Source organism: Haliaeetus albicilla, chromosome 10 (genome assembly GCF_947461875.1).
Source record: "Haliaeetus albicilla chromosome 10, bHalAlb1.1, whole genome shotgun sequence".
Taxonomy (NCBI): domain Eukaryota; kingdom Metazoa; phylum Chordata; class Aves; order Accipitriformes; family Accipitridae; genus Haliaeetus; species Haliaeetus albicilla.
In genome coordinates this window covers 25940000-25957840 of record NC_091492.1, presented here as the reverse complement: position 1 = coordinate 25957840, position 17841 = coordinate 25940000, and the positions used below count along the sequence as shown (strand labels likewise).

The window sequence follows — 17841 nt, the reverse complement described above, 5'->3', positions numbered from 1 at the left end:
GGAGTCCAAGTGAGGAGCATTTCGTTCTAATGCATGATGGGGTTAGTATTTTGCCTTCAGTGCAGTTAAATCATTGAAACAGTGAGACTGTGAATTTACTGCTTGCTGGGCTAATAATATGTTAAGTTTTATTATCTACAGCCTGTGTGCTGCTTTCTAATTACAAGTCTGATACAATAAAAGTGTGATCTCTGCTTATTCTCTCATGTTCCCTTTATTCTCCACCCTCCCCTCCCTGCACGCACCTTACCACCCTGCAGCGATGGACTGAACAGACTCACTCTCTGTGAAGAACATGATGTGCAGTCCGGCTACTGTTTCAGTGTGTGTTCTCAATGCCCAGAAGCACACCTACATGTGAGCAGCTGGAATAAGGCACTCTGGCTTTTACAACCATGGGAACAGGAGGCTGTGGTTGGGCTGTAGGGAGCACTGGCAACTCAGATTTGACTTCATGCCAGTGACTTGGTACAATAAGGAGCATTCAGACATTAGGGTTCTATGACACAAAGGCATTGGGCTGGGTCTAGTTCACAGGCTGCCAGTTTAAACTATTTTCCTGGAGAGAGAGAGAGGGCATTTGAAGGCAGTTTCCCAGCTATAGTATCTGGTTCTGCAAGGCTGTTGCAGGAGGTGGTTGCATGTGCGAATGCTGCGCTCTAGTGGTTTGTACAGCTTGGAGGAAATGTCCATGCCTTGCAAGTTCGGAGGACATGGCCAGGCCTGGGTGAGGCTGGAGGAAGTGACCATGTTTCGGAGAGACTGGAGGAAATATCCGTGCCTTTGCGAGGCTGGAGGAAATGTCCATGCTTTGGTGAGGCTGGGGAAATGTCCGTGTCTTGGTAAGGTTGGAGGAAACAGCCATGCCTTGGTGAGGCCGGAGGAAATGGCCATTCCTTGGCAAGACTGGAGGAAATGTGAATGCCTTGGCAAGGCTGGAGGACATGGTCATGCCTTGGTGAGTCTGGAGGAAATGGCTGTGTCTTGGAGAGATTGGAGGAAATGGCCATCCCAGCCCCATGCAGGTACTTCTCCAAGGCAGATCTATTTCTTCAAGAGAAGACTGTCTTCCTTGGCTTTGCAATTGTAGCCTAACACATGTAGTGTCCTTCACTATGCACTAGTTTTAAAGCTTAACAACTCCCCACTGTAGCTCCCTCCTGCTTTACAGCTCTTTGTCTAGTTTATTGGTATTTTTTGTTACCATTAATGGAGCAAGAGTAATTTCACATCACTTGAAGTTTCAACCCAATATCCCAGATCACACCTAGCCAATTTACCTTGTTTCATAGAATCATAGGATGGTTTGTGTTGGAAGGGACCTTAAAGATCATCTAGTCCACCCCCCCTGCCATGGGCAGGGACACCTTTCACTAGACCAGCTTGCTCAAAACCCCATCCAACCTGGCCTTGAACACTTCCAGGGAGGGGGCAGGCACAACCTCTCTGGGCAACCTGTTCCAGTGCCTTGCCACCCTCACCGTGAAGAACTTCTTCCTTAAATCTAATCTAAATCTACTCTCTTTCAGTTTAAAGCCATTACTCCTTGTCCTATCATTACATGCCCTTGTAAAAAGTCCCTCTCCAGCTTTCTTGTAGGCCCCCTTTAAGTACTGGAAGGCTGCAGTAAGGTCTTCCTGGAGCCTTCTCTTCTCCAGGCTGAATAACCCCAACTCTCTCAGCCTGACTTCATAGGAGAGGTGCTCCAGCCCTCTGATCATCTTCATGGCCCTCCTCTGGACTCGCTCCAACAGGTCCATGCCCTTCTTATGTTGGGGGCCCCAGTACTCCAGGTGGGGTCTCACAAGAGCAGAGTAGAGGGGCAGAATCATGTCCCTCAACGTGCTGGTCATGCTTCTTTTGATGCAGCCCAGGATATAGTTGGCTTTCTGGGCTGCAAATGCACATTGCTGGGTCATGTTGAGCTTCTCATCAACCAACACCCTCAACTCCATCTCCTCAGGGCTGCTCTCAATCGATTTTCCGCCCAGCCTGTATTTGTGCTTGGATTTCCCTGACCCATATGCAGGACCTTGCAGTTGGCCTTGTTGAACTTCATGAAGTTTGCAGGGGCCCACCTCTCAAGCCTGTCAAGGTCCTTCTGGATGGCATCCCTTCCCTCCAGTGTTTTGACTGCACCACACAGTTTGGTGTCGCTGGCAAACTTGCTGAGGGTGAACTCAATCCCACTGTCCATGTTGCCAACAAAGATGTTAAACAGCACTGGTCCCAATACCAAACCCTGAGGAACGCCGCTCATCACTGGTCTCCACTTGGACATCGAGCCGTTGACCACAATCCTTTGAGTGTGACCATCCAGCCAATTCCTTATCCACTGAGTGGTCCATCTGTCAAATCCATGTATGTCCAATTTAGAGACAAGGATGTCATGCAGGACAGTGTCAAATGCTTTGTACAAGTCCAGGTAGATTATGTCAGTCATTCTTCCTTTATCCACCAATGCTGTAACCCTGTCGTAAAAGGCCACCAAATCTGTCAGGCACGATTTGCCCTTAGTGAAGCCATGTTGGCTGTCACCAATCACCTCCTTATTTTTCATGTGCCATGTGTTTCTTCTGTCTTCTTTTTTGACTGTCTTGTTCTGCCAGATTTCTATATTTGGAGCAGGCAGGGAGCTTTGAATTCCTGGTGCATTGGCTCATGCTCCAAAATTGCTGCACTGTGACGGTGCTCCTTTGCATTCCTGACTTATTAAAGGGAAGGTGGTGGAATCCCTAATGTCTCAGCTGGCATCTCCTCCAGGATGTTTTTCAGCTTCCCTCGTCGTACTTCTCAGTGCCACAGCCCTGTTTTAACTTCTTTTTCCCACCTTCATCTCACGCTATTCACCAGGTTAAATCATCAGGCATGTTAAAAAAGCGCAGGAGATTTTCTTAGCTGACAACCACTGCAGGGCAGGGCTGGCTTGTGGGGAGAAAAACTGGATACTACCAGGATATGCACAGATGATGACAACAGAAGCACACATTTTTGACAGGCAGTATCATGTGAAAGTGAAACACTCATTAAATTGTTACATAGTGGAAGTCTCCAAAGTTGCTATGTTGCCAAAGTTAAAATGGAGCCTAATTGGGTTTCTGGTTTTTTTCTTTCTTTCTTTGATTCTGCAGTTTTGGAGTGTATTGATGTCCTGGTTTCAGCTGGATAAAGTTAATTTTCTTCTTAGTAGCTGGTATAGTGCTGTGTTTTGGATTTAGGATGAGAAAAATGTTGATAACACACTGATGTTTTAGTTGTTAAGCAGTATTTATACTAAGTCAAGATCTTTTCAGCTTCTCATGCTGCCCTGCCAGCGGAGGCTGGGAGTGCACAAGAAAATGGGAGGGGACACAGCTGGGACAGCTGACCCAAACAAGCCAAATGGGGTATGCCATACGGTATTACATCATGCCCAGTATTTAAACTGGGGGGAGTTGGCCGGGGGGCACCGCACCTCAGGGTTTGGCTGGGCATCGGTCAGTGGGTGGTGAGCAATTGTATTGTGCATCACTTGTTTTATATATTCTATTATTATTATTGTAATTATTATTTTCCCTTCCTTTTCTGTCCTATTAAACTGCCTTTATCTCAACCCACAAGTTTTACTTTTTTTTTTCCCTGATTCTCTTCCCCATCCCACTTGGCAGGGAGTGAGTAAGCAGCTGCAAGGTGCTTAGCTGCCAGCTGAGGTTAAGCCACAACAACTTTTTAAGAGGGCTTAGACACATAGTCTTACAGACATTACTGGGTATTAACATGAAAGACAAGTAAATGTTGTGATCAAAAAATTAAAGTTCACCTGGGCTTTCAGTAAGTTAGGCAAGTACACATGGGGTTTCAGTCAAGTACAGAATGAAATAAAGATTTGTTTGAAGGTTGGGGCAGTGCCTGCATCCAGACTAGAATAAAAATAATGTAAAAGTGAAGGGTTCACTTTGGTTAACAGGGAGGATCACACCTACAACCTTTGGAGCTAAAAAGCAATGAAGAGTTATGGCTTTGGATCAAAGAACCAATTTCTGCAGGAGAGATGCCACAACAAAGCCACATTTCTTGTGGTTCAGGCAAAGATGAATACACTCAGTGCTGACCAGCAAGGGTTAGGATTTGTTCTTGCTGGAGAAGCCTATAGTAAAGGGAGCATTTCACCCCCTGTGATTCTTGCCTGGTATGGGTCATAGTTGTCCAAGAATTCCTAAACTTTATTATTCAGTTTCACTACAAAATTATTTATGGACCTTTCTCTTTGCCTCCAAAACCACATGGGCAGAGCCATTTCTCTACTTCACAAGAAACTGCAGTTTTTAATAAGCATACTCAGGAACTGGTCCCCTTGGGGTGGGTTTCATCTAAGCCAGTGCTAGATGTCGGTGGGGCAGAGCACTCCTCTCCATTGGTCCCCCTCAGCTCTCCTTGTAGTCAGCAGGAAGAAATTGTCACTTTGCGGGGGATATTTCATGTGACAACATATACATGAAAGCATTGATTAGAACTTCAGTGACTTCAAAAAATTAATCTCCCCGTTTTCTAACTAGTTTTTTTCTGGGTGCAGTGTGTGATAAGAAGTTGACTCACTGAGAAAGTATCCGCAGGACTGGAGGAAGTTTATCTGCTCCTGATACTTTTTGTAGACTGTCATGCTGCCGGTCACAGCTTTGACAGCTGAGCTTGTTGTGCAAGGGCTGCAATCAAATGTGACTGTAGCTCATCTTTTCTGCTCATCTGAGAGTCACTGGACGGTGTATTCCCATTGCTCTAACAGGTGATTGCACTGGGATCATGGGAGCATCAAGACACCAACAGCCAGGGGCTCTCCAGAGCTATGTGAACTAAAAATGAAGTTCTCTATGGATGATGAACTGCACCCACCCAAGAGGGTGATTTGAACTTTACTAGGACCTCCTGTTTTTCCTGAGGAGCCAGTGCCCTGTGTCCAGCCTGCACCCAAAACCAACCCTGGCTGCTGGGCATTATGGGGCAGATGAGAAATGCTGCCAGCTCTGACCAGGGACTAAAGTTAGAGAAGGACATGGAGCGGTCAGTGCAGCTCTCACGGCATGAAGCCAATGCCATGTGTGTGCCAAAAGAGGCTGAGTGATGGGATGGCCCCATTTCTGGGGGACCACCAGGACATTTCCAGGGACTGTGAAGCCTGGCTCCAGTGAGACCTCTGGAAAGCCAGTACTGCATGTTATTTGGTGCACTTCTGCCTTGCAAAACCCCCGAAGCAGGGGATGCCACTGCTGCTGCCTCTCCAAATACCATTCAGTCTTACCATGCCAGGAAGGATTATACAAAAGGTAATTACTCTTACAATGGGGAGTCGACATTCAACTACTCATCCTCAGGGATGAGTACACTGATGCTAGTCACTACGAATGTTGAACACAGAACAGCTTTTGCATAGGAGCTAATAGGCTATGTCATGGGTACCTCATACCTTCAAGGCACGTTTAGTGGCTATATAAAAGCTCTCCTTCTATTAGGACTCACTGGTCACATCACAAAGCTGTTCTCGCCAGGAAGCTGGGTAAGTCTGGTTTGTGCTGAGCCTCTGTAGCTGCTGAAATGCAGATTTATTTCTGCTTTTTTACATATAAAAAATACTCTATGGGAAAAGTTTTTAAAACTAGTTCGTTTGAATTGCTATGTTGGAGTGGGAGTGCGCTCTCAATGTCTGCAGCTGAGCATCTGAGTCCAAGAGACACTCCTGAAAAATGTGAGGAAACGTTGTTAGAAGTAATTGGGGTGCTGCTATTGTTTGCTTTTGGGGGTGCCTGACAACAATCAAAGCAGCTTTGGTGCATCAGGGAACATAATGCTAGAAGAGCTGTAAGCAGGTTTGTGTTCAGTTGTGGTATTGTTACACTTTAATTGGTTTGGTTCTCTAATGAGCATGAACTTTGTGATGCTGGGACTGAGCTGTGAACCTCTGCCTGCCTGCGGTGTGATGGGATCACCAAGCAGCGGTGCCTTGGGTGATCTTTGCCTCTCCTGCTATGGCAGATGTGGCCAGAGGTTCAGAGCTTGTTTCTGGGTTGGGCCTTTTTCTTAATGCATCAGCAAGAGGTCAGAGGCAGTCACCAACCAAAAGCAGGAGGGGAAAACTGGATTTAATGATTGAAAGGCAGCTCTGAGATCAGCCCTTCCTCTGCTGACCTCCAAGATCAGTTCTCCCCCAGTGGAGGTCCAGGTGATTGGGAGGGAATTGCAGTCTGGGGAGATATTTAGTGCTACATGTCTCTGATTTTCCCCACTGTTTGACTTAGCACCATGTTTCAGAGTTAAAAATAATGGGTTGGGTCCTTGGCTGCTGCTGGCATGGTTTTGAGACTGTGGCATAGGCGGGATGTGTCTCTATCACCCAGTGAAGCAAGCCAGTCCTGCTACACGGGCAGCAGCAAGACTGTGAGAAAATCAGCCGGGTGCCTGTCTAAAGACTCTGCTTTCTCACGTGTCGTTCCAGTCCTGCCAAAGCCTCACCAAGATGTCGTGCTACCTACATCAGTGCCTTCCTCTGGTCTACCAGGAACCCATCCCCATCAAGTGCCCGCCGATGTATGCTGCCAGATGCCGGCCAGTGCCTACCTGGCACTCGACACTGTGTACCCCACAGTATGTAGCCCCCTGTGTCCCCCAGCAGCGGATCATGTCCTCCAGGTTCTCCCAACAGCAGTGTGTGACCCAGTGTGTACCATGGCAGCAGTATGCAACCAAGTGTGTGCCGCAGCAGCAGTGTGTGACCCAGTGCATCCTAAAGCAGCCATGTGAAACTCGATGCGTGACAACATGCGTGCCACAGCAACAGTGTGCGACCAAGGGTGCGTCGCAGCAGCCTTGTGTGATGAAGCATGTGCTGCAGCAGCAGTGTGCAACCAAAGGTGTGCCCCAACAGTGTGCGACCAAGTGCATGACCGCCTATGCCCCCCAGCAGCAGAGCGCGACCAAGTGCATCCCGCAGCAGCAGCGTGCGACCAGGTGCGTGACCACGTGTGTGCCACAGCAGCCGTACCTGGCCAAGGGCATCCCACAGCAGCAGTGTGCGACCAAGTGCATCCCGCAGCAGTGTGTGACCACGTACACCCCGCAGCAGCAGTGTGTGACCAGGTGTGTCACCACGTGTGTCCCACAGCAGTGTGCAACCAAGCGTGTCTCGCACCAGTTTGTGACCTCTTGTGCCCCGCAGCAGAGTGCCACCATGTACGTCCCACAGCAGTGTGCAACCAGGTGTGTGACCAAGTGTGTCCCGCAGCAGTGTGACACCAAGGGTGCTACCATTTGTGTCCCACAGCAGTGTGAGACAACTTGTGTCCCACAGCAGCAGTGTGCAACCAAGGGTGTCCCACAGCAGTGTGTGACCAAGTGTGTCCCACAGCAGCAGTGTGTGACCAAATGTGTCCCGCAGCAGCAGTGTGCGACCAAGGGTGTCCCACAGCAGCAGTGTGCGACCAAGGGTGTCCCACAGCAGCATTGTGCGACCAAATGTGTCCCGCAGCAGCAGTGTGTGACCAAATGTGTCCCACAGCAGCAGTGTGCGACCAAGGTTGTCCCACAGCAGCAGTGTGCGACCAAGGGTGTCCCACAGCAGTGTGCAACCAAGGGTGTCCCACAGCAGCAGTGTGTGACCAAATGTGTCCCACAGCAGCAGTGTGTGACCAAATGTGTCCCACAGCAGCAGTGTGCCACCGAGGGTGTCCCACAGCAGCAGTGTGTGACCAAATGTGTCCCACAGCAGCAGTGTGCCACCAAGTGTGTCCCACAACAGCAGTGTGCCACCAAGTGTGTCCCACAGCAGCAGTGTGCCACCAAGTGTGTCCCACAGCAGCCACATGCAGCTAAATGTGTCCTGCAGCAATGTCAGTCAGGTGGAGTAAAAATTTCAAGTCACTCTAAAAAGTACTGTTCTGTGTCCAAATGGCCCTGGTAAAAAGGAGTGGGGGAAAGGATGGTCCACAGAAAAAGAGCGAAGTACAGCTTTGGGGCAGGCGTTATTTATCTCCTCGTACCACCTGCCGACTAGTTCCTATTGCTTAAGTCTGCTTTATCTCTGTTTTCCAGTATTTCCCCTGTAGCTCAGCTCTGTTTTGGGCCAGGGTGCAATATTATTTCCATGGCTGCACTCCAGGTATCTGTGGCTTGTAAGCCTACCTGGAGCAGGCTTAATCTGCTACAAGGCATAGTTTAGTGGGATGCTATTAAATTCTCACCTAGTTGAAATGAATAGTGATTTTTAAAAAAATTAAAAAAAAAGAGAAGAAATAGAAATGTCTAAGGAGTCCAAATCATGACAGAATCAAAAGGACTGGCAGTGCGGCCGGCAGAGTACTGGCCTGTGCCTGGCTCTGGGTTTAGTCCTGGCACTGGGAGACAATGTTCAGGCTAACCTGGATTCCATGAGGCTGCGAGTTCTCCGAAACAGCTGTTTTCACTCACAGATTTGGAAGCCAAACGTAAATTTGCTAAGCAAACTGTATACGAACCTTACTCTAATGGCCTTCATTTCGGAAGGTGGCCAGAAATCCCTGCTGCTTTAAACCACTGACTCTGTGCTGACTTCAGTAGAGTCTCCAGACAAGACAGGATTTCTGGCTTGGTGAAGTTGGTCCTTGCTGAAATTTTATACATGAAAGTTTTTATTCACTTGGTTGCTTTAATTAATATTGAAAATATGACTTGAAACTAAAGAAAGTATTTGAAATAACACTGAAAGTTGTAGCACGACTATTTTATAAGTGTTTGAGCTATAAAAGCAATTAACTATATTCTTTATGCTGCCTGAAGAAGTGTACTCTACACTGTACTGAAAACAAACCATATATATATATGTATGCTTTTATTATACATATATATATACGTAAATAAATATAGTTCTCTGACGTGAGATTAAATATCTTGTTTTTTTGCCCTGTGGTGCTTCCTCTTTATTAAATATAGTGAAATGCTGTCTGAAAAATACAAAAATCTTGTAATATGCCCTATCATTAGGAAAATGAGTAGTAGCTCACACTAAGTACATCATGCCTATTTGGAGGGCAAAAACAAGTGTTGCAAGACAAAGAGGAGGGTGTGACTGGGGCTGGGACGCTGCCCCGCATCCTGCCCTGCTCCACCCTTGCTCGGTGACCTTGGGGTGCCACCACGGGCTGCCCTCTGAAGGCAAGGATGTGTCCAAGACTTGAGCATCTAGCAATGTTGAGGTGGCATCTGGCTGCTTCCCCAGGGTACTCAGTGGGTCATGGAGGAGCAGACCCTTTTCACACCTTCTCCTGAATGTCCAGTGATGATGCTTTGGCCCAGCAAGGCAGCATGCAAGAGCAGCAGTGACCGTGGCTCTCCTTCCACCTTGCAGAGCCAGGGAGGCTCTCACAACCCAATGTTTTGTGTCCCCTTTAAAACTGAGATGAGCAATGGTGTAGCCTTCTGTGGAGTTGTCACATCGTTGTCGCTTTCCCATAGGAGCCAGAGCCCAGGGGATCTTTAGGAAAATCTACCTGGGTTGTGGGTGGCCGGGTGGTGCAGGACCTCATGTCACAGGGGTGGAGTGGCTACCGGAGCATGGGGCTTGTTTTGGAGGCAGTTGCAATGGAGTCTGGTTCTGACCCTGGCTCTGACTCATGCTGCGCTGCCAAGTGACCACAGTGCAATGTGCCTCAGTTTCCCTTGTGCTTAATTGGGAATAATAATAGCCCCCACAACAATGTCCCATATGGCACTGTGTGTCTCTCTGGGATGAAAGGACTTTACAGATGCTAATTAAGAACATTTGGATGACAGGGCATGATGTTATCATCGGGTTAATATTTTGCTACCTGCACTGGAAACACTAAACTGAGTATTAGCATTATTTGAAGGCTACTTGATCTGGAGCTTGCCCAGGAACTGGATTTATGGAGCTTATAAAAATTGTATTAATCTGCTTACATGCTCTCTGACGCCAGCTTGATTCCTAAAATCTTGGGTCAGATCATTTAACATTAAAAAGGGTGTTGTAGTCCAGGGGTGTGAAACGCTATGAAAGCTGGAGAAATCCAGGCTGGATTCAGTGCTTTTGTCTTCAACTGCAAAAAGAAGATAAGCCTGAAGAAAGCATTCTTCCCTTTGGTTTTTGTAGCTCTCGAAATGTCGGCATCAACTGGGAAAACATGCGCTTTGTCTGTGGTTTTTTTTCTATGATACTGAGGGAGGTTTTTTTGTTGGAAAATCAGAAATGTAAATAACAAACCTGCCTTCAGGCTTCTGGATTTCCTGGTGAAAATAGAAACAGAAAATTTACTCAATTGTTCATAAGCTGGAGATCAATATTCTGCTTCAAATCGTAGATCGTTTAAGTTAGAAAAGACCCTTAAGATCATCGAGTCCAACTATAAATATAACACTGCCAAGTCCACCAAGAAACCATGTCCCTAAGTGCCACGTCCACATGTCTTTTAAATACCTCCAGGGATGGCAACCCAGCACCATCCCCGGTGCTTCATATTGGTGAGAAATTTTCCACCTACTCCATTAAAAATGAACTTATTTCAACTCTTTTTATTTCAATGTGTGGGACCTCACCCGAAATCCCAGCGTGCTGGAACCCAATTCATAGGTGTCAGATTCGCATAAAAGGAAAAAAAAAAGCCAGGGCCTTCGCTTATGCAGAAATGACTGCATAAAAGTGCATTCCCTGTTGGCACTTACGCTCATGCCACTGTTAATTTTCCCTTGGGTTTATTCGTGGCATAAACAGGGAACAAAGGGAAGGATGACTGGTGCAGAGACGGTGCAGCAGAGCAGGAAATGTGATTTGTGTTTTCAGGACATGAGCCCGGTTTGATTCAGCTGCCTTTCCCCGGGCCGACCCAGTGTTCCTGCTTGTCCCTTCTCCCCTTTGTTGTGCCGGAAAAGCGTCACCTCTTCCAGCACGTTATTCACTTTGTGGCAAGTCCTTTTTAGTAGCCGTCTTGCCCTTAGCCCAAGGCTTTCTCAGTGCCAATCATCTGTCTCTTCTCTGGATTCCCTGTGTAAGTGAAGGAAGTCTGCATGCCACAGTAATTATGGTCTGCAAAAAGTTGCCGAGAGTCCTTCCTGGATGGTGTTTTCAAAGGCACCGAAGGGACTTATGCATTCAGCTCCCATGGAAATGAGGAGTCCCTTGACCGGTCCCTTTGGTGGTCTCAACTGCAATCTTTTGGGTGGAAAGGTGTGTTTTAGCTGGTCTGGATTTGCAATGGGCAGGCAGGGATGCTTTGGCACTGTGCATGGGGATTCGTAGCGTGAGGGCCATAAGCAGCCCCTGCACAGGGTATCCTTGGCCTGCCAGGGCCTTTGCTCATTCAGCGTGTTGGATCAGGAGGTTTCACAGATAAGCCAGGTGCCCCAGCAGTGCTGGGAGGTGGTGGCAGCCCCACAGAGTGAGAACAGCCATTCCCACCAGCACGAAGATGCACGTGGCTTGGCCAGGACTGGCAGGCAATTAGAGCATCACCCAGCCAAACCGCCTTACTCCCCTAGGGCATTTATTCACTGTATAAAAGCTCTGTCATCGCAGGGCTCTCCTAGGCACTTCTCTCCGGTTGTTCTCATTGATGAAGTGGGTAAGTCTGGCTTTTAATGGAGCTCCTGAAATGCTGTTTTATTCCTGGGTGGCTGGAGCAGGCAGAGGTGCTGCCTGTGTACTCTCAGAGAAGCATCCTCTGGGGGATGCTGCCATCAGCACCGGCAAGCGTGGCTCTAACAGCTGGAGCATCTCCTCCATGCTGAACTGAAGAATATTGGGAGAGCACTTCCAGATGGACTGTGAAGTCAGGAGTGGGATTTGTGGGCTTTTCTACGCTTTCTGTTAGTTCTAGTCCAAAGGAGACTATTGACTACATAAAGGGCTCGATGCTGGCAGGTGTCACATATGACCTTGCAACACCTCTAAAGGAAGTGGCATGGAGAAATTTGCTGCCATTTTATGGAATTTAAACAAAACAACTTTTCAGATAATAGTAAGAAGCTGACCAACTTCAGTGCCAATGTGAAAGTCAGCAGAGAGACTCTCTAGCTAAGTCTGAACATGTTAAAATTTCTATCTAGGGTAAGAATGACAAAAATAAGTCTGAGATGTAAACAACCCCCTGGAAGCAAATAATCCCCCCTACTTTAGAAGCTTTTTATCTTGATAAGCATCACTAGATACTTTAGCATTGTACATGTAGTAGTAGCAATTGCTATCATTGTTTTTCAATGGGTTGTTTTTATTAGTCAATGATTATTATAATCGTAGTGATAATAAGTTTTCCTAATGATAGTAACACACAGCATTGTTACTGCTAATAATCACCCAGTGATAGGCTTTTGGAAGATAAAATGCCTTGCGTAATTATAGACAGAACTAGGAGTGTTCAGAAAATGCAGTTTCTTTACAGTCATTTAATTATATGTCTTAATCTCCAAACAATGTTGAAATGAAAAAGAACATTTTTGATCAGAGTACCTTTCACATGTCAGTTGTTCCAGTACCTGTTGTGCTCAAAATAATCCAGTAAAAAATTCAGAAAACTCCCTGAAACCGGTGTTTTCTGGAGTGGGGAATGAAGCGGGATGGTTTCTCCTACAAGTCCCAGGGCCAAGGCAAAGTTGGCCACATTTCACAGTGGTTTCAGGAGGAAAACATGGACCTCTTGGCTAGACTCCCCTTCATGCTGCTTGCACAGGGGCTGCCAGGATGAAGTTTCAGTATCCATCAGAGCTGGTATGCCAGACATTTTGACAGTGGGTCTTTGGGTTACCATAACAAACCCAGGACTCTATGGTTTGGTATGACTGTAGTGCAGGACTGGAGGCTGCTTTAAATGGGTGTAATTCTCTCAACTCAGTGAAAATTGACCAGTTAACACCAGCTGAGATCTTGCCTTGATAGCTTCTCCTTTCCTGCTATGGTTTTACCAAATACTTAGACACAACACTGTTGTATTTCTTCTTTTCTTTTCTTGAGGATGCCTACACAATAGTATGAAGCTAGGGCTGCAAGGCTTGCAGAGGCAGTGAAGCTGATGCTATGGTGGCAAGCTCAGAGCCTGTAATTGCACACTGCCAGCCCAGCAGACCCCTGTGGGACTGTGAATCGGCAGGCAGGCAGGTCATATATGCTGAGCTCCGTGCTGTCACAAACCTATCCTTACCTTCAGCTAGCTAATTTAACCTCAGCTTGGGTTTGCCCGTGTGAACTGCAGCCACGCCTGAGTATTACACCATGGACACACCTTTAATTTTGGCTTGCCTTTCATCTCTGGTGCTTGGGAGTTGCAGGATATAAACTTGAAAGGACGTCCCAGTGGGGACACAGGAGATTTCCAGGAAGTAAGACAGCAGGTCATAATGTCACTTCTCCTTGGTGAAATGCTTTGTTGGACACTTAGCTGGTCTTTGAAGAGTGGCATGAAAACTCCCTGGTTTGTCTGCCTCCAATCCCTGGTTGCTTCTGGGCTCTTAAAAGAAGGGTGTGGGGGCATGAGCCGAGAACAAACTCTCCTCTCCTCACCTGGGTGATCACAGCCTGGTCTTGAGTCACCAAGAGCCTCTGACCTTCAGGAGGGCTCGGGTGTGTGCTTGCCATATTGAGATGCCTGTGGGGAAACTCTGAGGCCTGCATCACAAAAAAATAGCCAATGCCTACGTGAACTGTCTTTTTCCTGCTTCTTTTAGGCATAAGCACCTTGCATGACCATGCACTATTATGGGGAGCGGTATAAACACCTGTACCTACCGGGATCTAGCTATATCACTGAAAGCATCCAGCAGTGCACGCCCCAGTCTGATGCATGCAGTACCACATGCCACCCCGTGAGTGTGATCAAGAGCCCAATGCCGAGATGGCAAAGCTACACGCAACCTTTCACTTACGTGTGCCCACAGCCAAGTGTAAGCCAGATGTCTCTGCTGTCTTGTCAGCCCAATGTACAACAGTGCATCCTGCTGTACCCTGAGCCTTGCGAGACTACTCGCCTTCTGCCCTGCAGGAAGCCCAGCCTGAAGCTGAGCACGATGCAGAATTTCCAGCCCTGTGAGACCAGCTGCCCTGAGAAAAAGCGTATGGCCAAGAGCCTCCCACCATGCGCACCCAGGTGCCCAGAGCCAAGCAAACTCAAGTTCCCACCATGTGGGATCAAGTACTCGTCCTCGTGCAAGGACGAATGCAGGTCGCAGAAGATATCCAAATGCTCATCCCAGCGGTACGGCACGGAGCTCCGGTCCCTGCAGGGGATGACCAGCGGCTATTCCCTGCCACTGCAGGGAGTCACCGAGTGCCCCCCGCAGCAGTGCATAACGCAGTCTTTCCTGCAGGAATGCACGAGCAGTTTCCCCCAGCAGAAGTGCATGAAGGGCTACCCGATGCAGGAGTGTGTCACCACTTACTCCTCGCAGCAATGTGTAAGCAAGTGCCCGCCGCAGCCACATGTGCCCAAGTGTCTCCCTGGGCAGGAAATAAAGGAGCGCTCCTTGCAACACACAGCTAAATGCTCGCTGCTGCAGGAGGGAGTCAAGCACAAGAGCTCATCCACACAACACCTAAACAAGTCCAAGTGCCTCTACCCACGGGCCACCCAGCACTCGAACCAGCATCATGCAGGGGGAGTGAAACGTTCAAGCCACTCCAAGAAGAGTCGCTGTGCTTCAAAATGGCTGTGGTAAAGGAGATAAAGAAGTAGTCATAAAACCAGCAAGCTGTGTAGCTGAGGTCTGAGGTTATTTTTCTGCCCCTGTTCCCATTCCTAACCCCCAGAGAAGCTTTGGCCTTATTTTACCCCTTATTGTATCCATGCTAAACTCATAGAGTGCATTGCCTTTCTTTTTTGACCACACTTCAGTTATTTCTGCAACAGAAAAGATGTTAGTGAGAAGTTAAGTAACTGAGCAGGTGCTCAGGCTTTGAACTACAGTGTTCGCACCCCGAGAGGTTTTTACTGTTACTGGATCAATTATATTCACCGGTTGTACTGGTCATATTAAACTGAGGTTGCAGCTGGATTCCTGCTCTCTGTCTGACTTATTTTCCATTTTTAAAAACTGTTTCTAATACCTACTACTGGAAAAAACTATTCCCTGTTGTTATACCACTCTTTTGTGTAAAATAATGGCAGTAACCACGCTTTTAGGACTAGATTTACCATCTGTGGGAACAGATCTTGGTGTTGAAAAGTTATCCAGAGACATAGTAAAAGAAGCAGCACACGGTGATATTTAGAAGAAGGCTTGATTTAAGTTATGAGACTCATTAGCAGCTCTCAGGCAGGAGTTTACCATCTATCCAGGCTTAGCTTGGTTGCACCAGCATCGCAGGGGAGAACAGCCTGTTTGCATATGGGTCACACAGGAGCTTTCAGTCCTGCACCCCAGGACTAGGGCAAGCTTCCCCCAGGTGTCCCATGCTCTGCAATTTTTTCACTGGACAAACCACAGCTGAGCAGATTAAGAAATGGGTTGTGTGGGATAGTCCCTGGCATAGCAGGAGGGAGAGAGGATGCTGCAGAAGGTCTCTTGTGATGCTGTGACCCTGAGCTGGCCCTGCCTGCATTGGATGGGTGATCAGCATCAGTAGTTTGTGGTTATAAAATTGCAGCCAGAGAGAAAACTAACTTTCAATTCCAATTCCAGCTGTTCCTTGGCAATAGCATTTTTGTAGATAGCAGGAAATCGTGCTTGACCAATATTTTGATTTCCTAGGATATTTATGTAAGGGGCAAAGTCCCAAAGCACATGTCTTGGCACACCCGACCTACACCACAGTATCTCCCAGGAGGTGCTCCTGGGGAAGCACCAGGGAAGCAGAAGCTCTCTACCACCATCCAGAGGTGCAGTGGGAGACCTGGCAGCTCTTCCCATCACTGCTTCTCTGCCTTGCTCTGCTCAGCCAGCTCCCTGGGCAAATTCCAGAACGAAAACCCCCTCCTTTCTCCTTGGCTTCCTCTCCAGCGCCCCAAACAGACCAAACGGGATTTCTGTAGACTCTTTTTTCTAATAAAGTGATAGATTTGTCTGTGTCCTGGTTTCAGCTGTGATAGAGTTAATTGTCTTCCTAGTAGCTGATATAGTGCTGTGTTTTGAGTTTGGTATGAGAAGAATGTTGATTACACACTGAAGTTTTCAGTTGTTGCTAAGTAATGTTTAGTCTGAAGTCAAGGATTTTTCAGCTTCTCATGCCTAGCCAGCAAGAAGGCTGGGGGGGCACAAGAAGTTGGGAGGGGACACAGCCAGGACAGCTGACCCAAACTGGCCAACAGAGTATTCCATACCATGTGATGTCATGCCCAGTATATAAACTGGGGGGAGTTGGGGCTGGGGGGGGATTGCTGCTCAGGGACTAACTAGGCATTGGTTGGTGGGTGGTGAGCAATTGCACTGTGCATCACTTGTATATTCCAAGCCTTTTATTATTATTATTGTAATTTTATTATTGTTATCATTATTAGTTTCTTCTTTTCTGTTCTATTAAACTGTTCTTATTTCAACCTACGAGTTTTACTTTTTTTCCCCGATTTTCTCCCCCGTCCCACTGTGTGTGGGAGAGTGACTGAGCAGCTGCATGGTGCATAGTTGCTGGCTGGCGTTAAACCACAACACCTGTAAAAACCAGCGACAGATGCTACCAGCTGTCCTCCAGGATTAGGAGGAGTCTTGCTCCCCATGCAGAGAGAGAATTCATTTTAACTTCTGGTAAATCACTAACCCTGGGGAATCAAATGAAAAAGAGAGGAAAGACCTAAGCAAGTAGCTCCCTCCTGACTACATCCCATGGGATCAATCACTTTCTGATACCAGGTCTATTAAAAACCTGGCTCCTCTCTACCCCTGCTCACCCTAGGCACCAGCATGGTCAGGACAGGCAGTGAGGTCTGGAGGTCTGCAGCCATTAGAGGGAGATGGAGGTTCACAATTAAGGCATGAAGGTGGCACAGCCAAGGCCCAGGGGAAGCTCTCCCACATGCATTTATCCTACTTGCATGGTTTAAAAGGCTCTGCTGATCTCAGTTGCTATTGGTCCCTAAAGGATCCAGACTCCCCTTCAGCTGGCATGGGGAAGATGGCACTGATCAGCAGAAAAGGGTTTCCTTTTAAAAATCTGAGCTTCTGTTTCTGTGTTTTTGCTCCTGATAAAGCAGTTACACTGACATGAGCATATAAAAACCTGATATCTCAAAGCAACCACTAAATGGTGCCTGAACTTTTACTGGTTCTCTGCATGAGGATGGTTTTTATGCTCTCTTGTTCCCTCTCTCCTCCTGCTACCTGCTCTGGCAGCAGACCCTGCTCTCCCTCATTGAATGGATTAGTAGGTGGGATCTGTTCCTGGAGAGGTCAAGAATACTGGAGGGAAAAAAAAAAAAAAAAAAAAAAAAAAAGGGACCTGGTGGCCCAAAAGGTGACATGAGGCAGTGCTGCATCCTTGTGGCGGTGACAGCCAACCGCGCAGGCTAGGCTGCCTGAACCAGAGCATAGCCAGTGGCAGGAGAAAAGTGTTGATTCCCCTCCAGCTGGCATTCAGGAGGCCACATCCAGACCTCCATGTCCAGTTCTGGGTGCTCAGTACAAGAGCCATGGACAGCCAGGAGCGAGTCCGATGGAGGCTGCAGGGTGGTCAGTGTGCTGGGTGCAAGAAGAGGGAGGCTAGGAGAGCTGGGTATATTTACCCTGGAGAAGAAAACACTGAAGGGACAGTTTTTCACTACCTTCACCCACTAAACGAGTGTTTAGAGCAAAGATGGTCTCCACTCCGAGGTGGACAGTGACAGGGTGGGCTGCAAAGCAGCTTTTTCTTTTTTGGGCTTACTTTGCACAGCCATTCCATGCAACTGCTGTCCAAAGTGGTTCTGGTGC

At 47.6% G+C, this 17841-nt stretch overlaps 2 protein-coding genes across 4 annotated transcripts; both read left to right on the top strand.

The window, feature by feature from the left end:
• The first annotated feature begins 5497 nt into the window (after window positions 1–5497).
• LOC104316922 (salivary glue protein Sgs-3-like) lies at window positions 5498–8871 on the top strand. 3 transcript variants are annotated; one of them, XM_069793137.1, is made up of 4 exons: window positions 5498–5530; window positions 6467–6821; window positions 6882–7543; window positions 7574–8871. In XM_069793137.1, the coding sequence occupies exons 2-4, from the start codon at window positions 6488–6490 to the stop codon at window positions 7925–7927; spliced, it is 1350 nt and encodes a 449-aa protein (XP_069649238.1). In that variant the 5' UTR covers window positions 5498–5530; window positions 6467–6487; the 3' UTR covers window positions 7928–8871. The 3 variants fall into 3 exon arrangements, with proteins under 3 accessions (XP_069649238.1, XP_069649237.1, XP_009915834.2); XM_069793136.1 differs by having other exon boundaries at window positions 6882–8871; XM_009917532.2 differs by having other exon boundaries at window positions 6467–8871.
• Window positions 8872–11537: 2666 nt separating this feature from the next.
• LOC104316921 (uncharacterized) lies at window positions 11538–16528 on the top strand. The gene is made up of 2 exons (XM_069793135.1): window positions 11538–11576; window positions 13672–16528. Exon 2 carries the CDS (start codon window positions 13687–13689, stop codon window positions 14656–14658), a length of 972 nt encoding a protein of 323 aa, XP_069649236.1. The 5' UTR covers window positions 11538–11576; window positions 13672–13686; the 3' UTR covers window positions 14659–16528.
• Window positions 16529–17841: the final 1313 nt, after the last annotated feature.